General features: G+C 48.2%; 1 protein-coding gene across 3 annotated transcripts in view; it reads right to left on the minus strand.

Annotated features, from left to right (window-relative positions):
* Slc2a9 (solute carrier family 2 member 9) overlaps positions 1–11,806 on the minus strand; it is a 124,505-nt gene that overhangs the window by 87,900 nt on the left and 24,799 nt on the right. For all 3 annotated transcript variants that reach the window (XM_021211027.2, XM_029545481.1, XM_021211028.2), the window contains one exon: positions 1,595–1,719. In XM_021211027.2, coding sequence (XP_021066686.1) covers positions 1,595–1,719 — 125 coding nt within the window. The remainder of the gene's footprint in view (positions 1–1,594; positions 1,720–11,806) is intronic.

An 11,806-nucleotide genomic window follows, 5' to 3' on the forward strand; every position in this document is an offset into this window, starting at 1 on the left:
AAAAAAAAAAAGAATACACAACATAGGCAGGTAGGATGACGCAGTGGGTAAAGGTGATTGACACCAAGTCTAATGACCTGAGTTCCATCCTGGAACCCAAGTAGTGGAAAGTGAGAATCTAATCCTGCAAGCCACCATCTGACTTCCACATACACACAGTGGCACACAGCTTACCTCTGAAATAGATTAAAAAAATTAATGTTTAAAGAGGAAAAGTGTAGAACATTTAGAGCGTGTGGAGGTTTGAATGCGTTTGGCCCCCTTAGCCTCACGTGTTTGAATGTGTGACACTATTAGGAGGTGTGGCCTTGTTGGAAGAAGTATGTCATTGTGGAGGTGGGCTTTGAGGACTCTCTCCTAGTGCTTAATGTAGAACTCTCAGCTTCTCCTACACGCAGTGTCTGCCTATACTCTGCCATGCTTCCTGTCATGATGATAGCGGACTGACCCTCTGAAATTGTAAGCCACCCCAACTAAATGTTTTCCTTTATAAGAGTTGCCTTGGCCATGGCGTCTCTTCACAGCAATAAAACACAAACTAAGAAGAGCTGACAGGTGATACTGAGGCTTACGGAGTCTTTGCTCTGCCGATCATCTGCAGGGGTAGGCAGTTTGCTGTGGTAGTAATCTGAGCCCGTAAACCGCACTCCCTTGGCAGAGCCTGGCCACTGTGCTCTGCCTGCCCTGCCACATAATCAGTCTGTCACACAGGCTGTCCCTGGTCCTCCAGACCCTACTCCTGCATCAACCCTGCACTCCATATCCAAGGGCTCATGGACATGGTAGCACTGATGAACCAATCCGTGCCCTGCCCCTCTCAGACCTTTCTGGCTCCCTCTCAGACTCAGGACAAACACTTGTTCCTAAGTGCAGGCTGCACCATCTGGCCTTGGTTCCCTTTCAGCCTCAGCCTCAGCTCCCACACTCACCTTCTCACAAAGCTCCAGGATCCTTGGCCCCTCACTCTTCCTCTGAAATGCCAACCACCTTCAACCTCAGGACCACTCCCCTTTCTCCTGAGGACCTGATTCCTCAGATTGCCAGTCAGTTCTCAATCTCCGTTCATTCTGATCTCAGCTCACATTCTCCAATCCTTCTAACTGGCTTTCCTAAAATCCTCCTTACTAACCCTCTGCTCTGCCTTGTTTGCTTCCTAGAACTTGTACCTAATTAGATGCCTTCTGACCCCAGCATCAGGGTCCTCCCCAGTACACAGAACGCAGGGCATAGTCGGTACTCTAATATGTGCTGAATGAATGGAAGAATGAGCAATTAGAAGCCCAGAATCCTTGGCCGAGCTTGCAGCTTACTACCTAGAGTATAGAGTTTATAAAGAATTCATCAGAGGGTGGCATGGCACACTGTAAACCATCTGGGACTTTGGCAGTGACTCAGCTCTACCAAGCCCGGTTTCCTCAGGTTGGTTGCTACCGCGCCGTGTAGGGAGGGTTTAGCATTTCTGGCTGCCCTACTTTTTGTGGAGTTCTAAAATCTTGGTATCTCCCAAGTCTACCTCAGTCCCAAGCACCTCTCTCCGCTCTAGACAAGCCCTGGGAGTGTCACTGCCTTCCTCCCCAATTGCGTGAGGTCTCACCTCCATCCACGCCCATGATGAACCGTCCCACAATGAGCATCTCAAAGGTTCCTGCCCGGAGTGAGCATGCCATCAGCAACGCTGCGGAAATGGCAAATCCGTTGTTGACCAGCAGTGTGGACTTCCTGGAAGGAAAAGGGACCCAATAAGGACAATGTGCTGTGAGGTGTGTCAGTGTCCTTTCTCCCACAAACAGAGAAGCCAGTTGCTCCAGAAGGCTGGACAAACGTGGGCTTAGGAATTGAGGTCACCGTCAGTCCCTCACTCCCACTCTTGGCTGTGTGACCTTGAACCTGGCATCTACTCCCTGTGTCCAGGTTCACAGTGGGATAGACAAGGGGGCAACTTGAAGGCCGTGAATTCCTTGTGGTAGGATTTTATTTCATCAATTCTGAGCTTTATTTAACTTTTTTTTTTTTTTTTTTTTTTTTAAAGACAAGTTACGATGCAGGAGCTAGGCTAAGTGGAAAAACAGAAACCACCCAGTAGTCTAGTGGGAGGACCACAGCATGTGGAGTCAGATACACCATGTTAAAAGAATGATTCGGGTGCAGACTCTGAAAGGGGGTGGTGCCGCTCTGTGGTGTCTTGGGGGCTTGGGAGGGGAACCCTGAGGAGTTGGCTTGGAGAAGTGCTGCCGGCTGGTACCTCCTCTCTGCTGGGCACTCGCTCTGCTTCTGGGGATTGGACAAAAGCTGGAACTGGAATGGGTAGCCAAAGGCACTCAGGCAAACAAACAAACAAACAAACAAACAAACGAATCCAGGGGGTGTGGTGCCTAGACAACATCTGAGCAGCCAGTAGTGGCATCCTACTGTTGCAGCTGGCAGACTTGGCCCTCTGTTTCTCGTCCCTTCTTCCCCCCTCCCTACATCTCTCACTTTTTCCCTCTCCCTCAATGAAACAATCATATTTCTTAATACTCAATAGGCATCTTAGATTTAATGAGCTACGGTTTTAGATGTAAAGCTGGATTGGAACCATCTAGCAGAGGCCCACAGACTCCCCTGGCAATCGTTACTTTTACCATGTGGTTCGGGACGGCTGTCTGTTTCAGGAATGTGTCCCTAGGCCCTCACAGTTGAGAGTCATGCCTCACTGTGGGAGCTGGATTCCTGTTCCTGGGACAGCTCTGTCTTTGAGGAATGAGGAGGCTGTTTTCTTCTCCTCACTTGCAGAGCCAACCCGGCAGCTCCCATTTATTCAAGCCTTGCTGTGTGACAGGCCCTAATCTAAACACCCAACCTAATCTTGGTATTTGGAGTCTCCTGAGGCAGGTGCTCTCAGATGCTTATGCCATACAAAGCTAGCCAGGACCCTAACACGTTAAAAACTTGCCATGAGTCATGAAGTTAGGAAGTTGAAGAGTTTGAAAAGCAGCCTCCCCGACCCTTAGCCCCCACCTGCACCCCCCCAAAAAAACCCATTAAATGAATTTAAAAGCACTAAAATTGTTTTATAAATTACAAGAAGCATGGGGATTTCAAGAGTTGGTATCACTTTAGCAGTTAGGTTTCTTGAGCTCTAAGAGAGCTGCTGTCTCTGTGACTTCTGCCTCATGTCAGCATCTGAGCTGCATTCTCTCCCTTTCTGCATCTCCCTGGGCTATGGGACCAAGACACACAGCAGCATCCCACAGCAGCAGATGGCTGAAACAACCCAAGGTCTCACCAACAGTAAACTAAGTTGTAAGTCCGTTCCTGTGGGTATTAGAGGCAGCTCTCTATACTCTGAGGTAAGAAGAGCTCTGAGAGAGAAATAAAGATGCAAAGCGCAGAGTTTGGTGTAAACCATGTTGTGATCTATGTGGAAAAGAAGTGTGACTATGTACATGAATGCATGTATATGTGTCTCTGTGCATCGGTGTGTGTGTGTGTGTTAGGCATGAACCCTGGAAAGCCACCCAAACTTGTAATATTGGGTATCGCCAAGGAGGACTGAAGGACTGGAGGGCAAAAATGAAGAGGGAACCCTAAACTTTGTGTCCACTAGGTCCTTTAGAAAGCAAAGTCATGTGGATGTGCTAATCGGCCAAAAATTATGTGATTTTATTTTTTAAAACCTAATTTAAATGGACCTTTTGATGGCAAAAACAGTGATGCCAGTGATATATCAAGATAGCTAAACACGATTAGAGTGTGTGTAGTGTGCGTGGTGCGGATACGTTAGATGAAGGGACAGTCTGTGTCCCAGGGCAGAGTAGGACAGTATGAGATTTATCTCTCTATTAGAACAGCAGTTGCTCTAATGCTTATCAACTGTTTGCCTCTGGAATTTTCCCCTCCCTATTTCCTTCGGGTAACTGTAATGGGGACCAGTGAGATCCCAGATAGCAGAGTAGTGTGTGTAACCAGAACAGTGTCCATCGCTTGCCTGTCTTTTCTCCATGCTCTCCCTTGCTCTACCTTGCTGCAGGACTGGGATGAAGGGCCTCCCAAGGGAGCATGTGGGAGCACACACACACACACACACACACACACACACACACACACACACACACACCGGGTCCCCCATCACAATCTCTCTGCTCCCATTACTAAGGGTGCATCTCCTCTACAACCTGGCTGTGGTCCCAGCAACTTTGCCCAGCAGTATGTGACCCTGGCCTTTTGGACCACAGTGAGGCTGCCTCTCCATTGTGACTTTCCATCCCAGAGACAGGAGAAGCTTAACTGTAAATGGGGGTGAGGGCGGGGGGAATACTTCTTGCAAGCACATCTCTCTCCTCGTAACTTCCATTCATGGATCCAGTCTTAACAATTAAGACCTCTTAGGCCCAGGCCTGTTGGTAAATTCTTCTCAGAGAGGCTTGTCAGAAGTGATGGTTCTCGGGCTGGCAAGATGGCTCAGTGGGGAAGAGCACTGACTGCTCTTCCGAAGGTCCTGAGTTCAAATCCCAGCAACCACATGATGGCTCACAATCACCCGTAATGAGATCTGACGCCCTCTTCTGGTGTGTCTAAAGACAGCTACAGTGTGCATATAATAATAAATAAATCTTAAAAAAAAAAAAAAAAAGTGATGGTTCTCAGATCTGGCCAAACCAGTGTGCCCTCACTCTGAGAACAGAGAAATAATAAGCCTGATGAGAAATTAAAACTCAACTCGCTCACAGACACCCCCTCAGTGACATCACTGCCATTAAAGTGGATGTGTGGAGCCAGAGGATGTGAGAAAGTCACAGAGTGGCCCTCAGGCTGCTCCTTAGCTTCACAAGCAGCGCTTATATACACAGTCACCTGACATGGGATGACAATGCTATGATGTGTGGCTAGCCAATGACAACCCAGGGAACATGCATGCAGAGAGACAAGCTGAACTTTGAACTAAGTATCTCTGGTGTCCCCTGCTGAAAGGGTTGCCAGTCACTCATACAGAGACACTGCCAAGCTACCCTTTCAAAACCTGCATGGTGTGCAGCTGTCATAAGGGCACTTCCTCGCAAACTGGAAGCTTCGCTATGAAGCAAGCACAGTCTTAAACCCTGCGTAGTCACTGTATAAGTTAGATTTCTTTCTTTTTAATGTGTATGGGTGTTTTACTTGTATGTATGTCTGTGCACCACATGCATGCCTGGTGCCCACAGAAGCCAGAAGAGGGCATTAGAGCCCTTGGAACTGAAGTTACACACAGTTGTGAGCCACAAAGTAGGTACTGGGACTTGAACCTAGGTTTTCCTTGAAAAACAGGGAGTGATATTAATCACTACCCCCTCTCTCCAGCTTCAAGTTGGATAATCTTGAGGAAACAGATCTGCATATACCTTAGTCAAGGCCATACTACTGAGTGAAGATCTAGCCCTCCAGTGACCATGACACAATCTGTCTTCTAGGGTGGCTGCGCTATTCACTCACAGACAATTATTCTTTCAGCAAACATTCACAACCCTGGACTGAGTGCTTAACAGTTCAGATTCTGGCCTATAGGACAAACGAGGTGGCATCCTTACTCTTAAGTCTTCTCAGGAAGCAACATAAAACATATGGCATGCTAGGGGTGACCAACACTGTCAAGGCAGCTGAAGCAGAGAAGGCGAATCATTTTACAGAGTGGACCAGGAGGGTGTGTCTGAGAAGGTGGCACTCGGGCAAAGGTGTGATGGAGAGACGGACAGTTAACCAGGAACAGCAGCACTCCAGGCAGAGAGAAATAGACAACATCATTGAGGTCAATATGTTGGGAGACAGTAGAGGACCCGGGAGGACGCAGCCGAAGCGGGCAGGAAAAGAAGAGTGACAGGGGAGTCCCTGAGGAATGTTCTGAGCCAGCAGGAGGTGTGAAGGGAGTAGCCACAGAAGACAAAGAAAAGGATGGACTTGACTGGATTTGTAGCCTGACTGCTCAGTCTTCTGAGCTGTTCTTGGCCAGGAGGGGGCAGGAACTATCAAGGGAGTGTGGGTAAGTGCTGCTGTCCACCAGGCTGACAGCAAGGTAGGTTGAGAGAAGCAGCAAGGTCCCTGCATAGTTTTGAGGACAGACCTGCTGGGTTTACTGTGGGGCAGACAGAGGTGAAGAGCGAGATCGAGAGCAAGAAGCCAAGATTCTTCTGCGGTTCTAGCCTGCACCTTTACGACGACGACGCTGTCCCCAGTAGTGTCTCCGATGACTTGCAGGAAATGTTAGTCACCTCTGAGTCAGACAGGAAGCATTTGCAAACAGGGATGCACCCCGTCTAGTAACTTCATCATATGAAATCTTCCTTCCCAAAATAACTCCAGCCTGATAGCCTCCCGGAGAAGATGGAAAACTTATTCACAAATAATTCTGAGAGCTGACTCCCTGGGGCTCAGAGACGGCCTTTAATCATCATGTTTCCATTTTCTCCCAAGCATAAGCATAGCAACACAAACGAGGGCCATCAGTTTTGAGAGCAGAAGCCCAGATCCCCTGCAACTCCACCCGTGGTGCCTGATTCACTGCTGGGAGCTTCTCCAATGGTCACTGGTCCTCCCTGTGTGACCCAGAAGGTCACTGGCTCTCTGGCCACGAGGAAAAGCAGTAGGGTAGTGGCGAGGTTGGGCAGCGGGTCCTTGAGAAAGGCTCAGTTTGAGGAGATTTGGGCTGAACACGGGAAGATCAGGAGTAGCCCAAGAGCCACCTTCTACGGGCTCAGCCTTTATAGAATCAGGACTGCTGAGGTCCAGCCTCAGTGTGAGGCGGGACCCGAGAAAGGCAGGAATGGGTGTGGCACTGACTCAATAATGATGAGGAGACAGTAGTAGATGCAGGCTGTCAGTTTAAGGGCTCTCTCTTTGCCCAAGGATTCTCATCATTCTTCCTTCTTCTCCTTTCTTCCTTATTCTTTAGCTTTCTCTCCTCTCACGCTTTAGCCTTTCCCTTCTCCGTCTTTTCCTTCTCCTTTCCCATTCTTCTGCTTTCTCCTAGACAGAGAGCCTGAACCCCGTCTCTCATTTACTAAAGTTACATCGTTAAGGTTTCGATCATTACGAATGATTATTTTAGAAATCCTTAAATTTACATAAATTCTAGGAATCCTGGGGTCATTCATTCCAACCTCTGCTTCCTTATGACAGAAACTAACTCAAAGCAAAAGCCTGTTCCCTTGTCATTTTTAACACAGTCTGATCTTCATGGGTAGCTGGGTACAGCTCTAATGGTTTCCTGGTACAGCAGACAGCAGTCTTTAGTAACTGTTCTCATTGAAGAACAGAAAGGCAACAGACTACTAAGGTAACAATGACTTTTTTTTTTTTTTTTTTTACAAAGTTTCAAAATGTATGCAAGTAAGGCAGCTGCCCTCTCCAGGCATTGTCATCGCCAGCCCTCCAAGTAGCTAGGAGAAGGAAGTACTAACTTTTCCTTTGCTTACACGTGATCTTCTAATTCTCTAATCGTTGTTTTCTCACCCCAGCAGTCCCATGGTCTCCTGCACTCTCCTCTAATACTGTTTGTGTCTGGATCACACACACACATTTCTCCTTCAAGATAACCCCATCTATCATTTGCTTCTTTTTATAGATTTCTTTTCTTATTCATACCTTTTCTTTTGAGACCACTTTAGCTCTCTATCCTTGATGTCCCCAAGTTCACCTTGGCTAATTAATGCAGCAGGCATTGGACTGGTGGGTACCTGTATCTCCTCATAATTCCAAGTTTAAGACCAAGTCTGGCAATGCACAATATCTACAAGGGATTGTGTAGGTTTTTATGGCCTCTATGGTTATGTGAGCCTTTCCTATGTCCCTAAAGGCCAAGTGGAAGGCCTGTTCCTCATCCTCCACAGCCTCATGACCACCTCCATTCCTCATTCCTGAAAACCACATCTGTTTCATTTATCATGGAGTGACTAGCTCTGAGTAATGGGGGACTCTATTCCCCAGAAAGAAAGATTGAAAGTAAAATAGAAAAGACAGCAGATCAGTTTCAGGCCGTCAGCTGTCATCAGCACACACGGGGATCGTGGGGATCAAAGGCCTGTCGATGCTCCAAGGGCAGGAACTTACACACCTCCCTTACACAGCCATGTTGGACCCAGCACAAGATTGATGGATGAGAGACAGAGGAATACCGCTTTGGCTTGCGTTTTAAAACCCTTGCCAACAAGCCCTAGTGAATGGAGAAGCTGTGTCTGTGCCATATGCCTTCCAGCAACTTGTAAACCATACTAGATCTGAATGCCAAGATGGTCCTCACTCCATCCTTTCCTACTTCCCTGCTTGGATTCTACTGCTCTTCATCTCTTCCTATGTGCTTGATAGAGTTCAGTAGTTAAAGGTTACCCTATGTGCTTCTGCCGTGCTCAGCATGGCTAAACACGTTGAAGATCTCATCCAAACTCCAGAGGGTCAGCCTCCATCACTTTCCACTGAACTTGAAGCTCATTGCTTTGGCAAGGCTGGCCAATGAGCTTCAGGGAGGGATCTGTGTCTCCCCCCAGCTCCCTAACTAGAATAGGGTGACAAGAGGTGGCCACCACTCCCAGCTTCCTGTGTGGGATCAGGGGGAATCTGAACTCAGATTCTCATGCTTGCACGGCAGGCCCTTTACCAACTAAGCCATCCCCCAGCCCAGCACCTAGCACTTTTAAGGTAAGTATTAAGAGAGAGATCTTAGTGTTGGTCTATGCTGACCCTCCATCAGAAAGATTGACAGGAGGAAGGCAGGACTGAGAGATGGAGAAAAAAGGCAGATCAACTGGGTTTCCTTAAGACTTCTGTGAGTCCAGTGTTAAGTCATATGTGCCAACAAATTCCCTTGGGTACTACAGCCAACTTGATTTGGGCATCATAACAGGCATTCAAAGACATTCCAAGTGATACGAGACACCATGTAGATTTGCATAAATTGCATCATGTTCAGCCCTCACAACTGCTCTTTGGGGTGAATCCTGATTATCTGTAATTTTGACTTTCACCTTGGGGGACCAGCTGCCTCTTGCTGAGCCTGTTCCTCATTCTCAGTACTTACAGGGACCATGAGAGCCTGCAAATAAACTTCTTAGACTACCCCTCAGTCCCAGTGGAAGCCCTGGGCCTCAGGAATGGCGCTTTTCTTGTTCACAAACCCAAATGTGTCCATATAACACTTATATGGACAATTATAATACAGTTTAAAAACACACGCGCACCACACAAATAAAGTTCAAGCACCAATGATCCATGTCAGGAGGAGTTCATTGTGAGCATGGTGCTCACATCTCACGTGGCCGTGGGGAGCATGATGGCCAACTCTTGTCAGTTCCAGGATGAGCATCTTACACCCAGCATCTCCTTCAGTCTCAGTGGCAGCTCACCCATGTGCCACTACTTTATTTCCATGCTACTGTGAACCAGGTAGGCCTGAGAGCCCATGTAACTCAAGGAGAGTTCATGCACCACCAGCATCAATGCCCAGAGCTAAAGCTGAGCCTGTGGCCATGTCTGTGAACTGAACATATACTGTCCTGTGTCAGGAGGGAAAGAGAGGTCTGTGGGTACAGCAGAGGAGAGATGACGCCAAACAAAGGGATGTGGTTCCATCAGAATTCTCCACATACTGAATTCTCCCAGTTGGAGACTCAGGAGGAGGAGGAGGAGGAGGAGGAGGAGGTACCCCTGGGACTTGCCTAAGCTGATGTGGCCCATCTAAAGAGACTGTTCCTGGCTATCCAAGCTTCCCTGTCTCCATTGTTCTCTGAACATATAGATTTTTGTGGACTAGCCATGGCTGCCAACCACCACCTCTGAGACTGTTGGAGTTACGAGTAGCCAGTCTTGCCCTTGCTGCTGGTAGTATCCAGTCCCAACTTGAGCAGAGATGCAAGTCTACTGAACTCTGGTCATGCTGTGAAGCACGCTCTAATGGCACACCCAGGCTCCTGCAGCTGTCCCTCGGCCCCTCACTGTGACCTGGGCTTCCTCTCCCTCCCTGACAATCCCAGGAGCTATCTCAATGTTTGGTCAGTTTGGCCTGGATCTGCGTTTCTGACCAGCCCTACTCTTTGCAGTGTAGGCAAGCCATTGATTTCTGAAGTAGCCAATCTGTGGTACATTGAGCACCAGACTATAGAGGAAAGTTAAGAAGTGGTAGCCTTCTCTTTAGCTTAGCTCTTCTTTCCTCCCAACAGCTATTTAAGCTGAACTTCAATTTAGCCTTGATTCCCAGAATGAGGAGAAGAGGAGCTGGCACTGGCTGGAGGCTCAGTGAGCAGCGCTCTCTCTCTCTCTCTGGTCTCAGCAGCAGCACTCCACACCCCTGCTGGGTCAAGGTGAGGACTCCTCAATTGCCTAGAAGTTCAAGGTGTTCAAGATGTTTCCAGACACACTTTCCCTTCTCCTTTCTTTCTGCTTTACAGCCACCAGGCTGCTGAAGGTCCTAAAGGTACCATCAATCATCTCAGGCTCCATGCAAAAAAACATGTGTTAGGAGATGAGATGGCAAAGTCCAAAATTGGTGACTCAGAGCATTTGGCCCCCCAATCCCAGAGCACCATCCTCCATCCCACTGCTTGTGTACAGAGCCTCATTAAAGAACAGCCTTAAGGCAGGAGTGCACAGCCAAGTACAGGATGAGTAGACAGCACCGTCCACAAAGCCTTGGGGCAGGGAATGACTGTGGCTAACTGGGGTAAGCAGGAGGGCACCCTGGCCAGTGGTGCTCTCTGGGTACTACCTCATTGTGTGCTCAGTAGTCACAGACCTGATAGTTCTGTTGCCAGCAGAGGGCCCTGCCCAAGATCTGCTTGAATGGTGAAAAGATGGTACTGCTCCCAGCATGAGCTCAGCCATGTGTGAGCTGGCTAAGCCTACCTCTCTGGCATTCCCTGTCCATTTGTAGACCCACCAGAGGAAAGCAGATGAAGCAAGAGAGTGTGTGAGAATGTCTGGAACACTGGGGGGCCTCAGAAATCATTTCTCACTGTCCTAGGCAATGGCTATGCTTTCTTAGTACTGAAAGCCGGTAGTTACTGCTCCGGACCTGGACGTAAGGACCAGAGAAACCCCAGAACTTCCTCTTGCTCACTGGGTACCATCTACTTCTATAGGCACCATGTGGATGCTTCCAGCAGGGGCCTTCAGAGAACCTTGATGAATCATTGGTACTCTAATGAGCTTTTTTTTTTTTTTTTTTTTTTTTTTTTTTGAGGGCATTAGGCAGCGTGGGAAGGAATGAGCAGGGCCCTTCTTAGAAGTGTTTTTGTAACTCCAAGGTCTGAGAGACTTCCTGAGACTTAATGGATTCTTTCCCCAGTTTGTGTTTATGCAAAATGGAGATGTATTGAGCTACCCTGTATGGATGGCAAGGTGACCACAAGCACACAGTCTGTGGTCACCAATATACTTCTTATGACGTCCTCTTCCACGCTTTTCCCCTAGCACCTGTCACATTGCCTTGGCGGGAACCATCATCCAGGGCTTGGAAAAAATTAGATGACTTGGCCAAGGTCATCCATGGAGTAGTAAGAGACTCAATGTCCCATGATTCAAGTTCAGACATGAAACTGGCCAAGACTGTCTTGTACACACACACACACACACACACACACACACACACACACACACACACACACCAGCAGCCCCCAAGAGGCTGTTGTTAGCAGAGAGGAGACAGAGAAGACAGGGGGAGAGGGTCTGATAACCAATCTGCTCTGAGAGGAGGATTCATGTCATAAATAAGTTAGGAGGGCTGGTGAGATGGCTCAGTGGGTAAGAGCACCCGACTGCTCTTCCGAAGGTCCGGAGTTCAAATCCCAGCAACCACATGGTGGCTCAC

Source organism: Mus pahari, chromosome 13 (assembly GCF_900095145.1).
Source record: "Mus pahari chromosome 13, PAHARI_EIJ_v1.1, whole genome shotgun sequence".
NCBI lineage: Eukaryota > Metazoa > Chordata > Mammalia > Rodentia > Muridae > Mus > Mus pahari.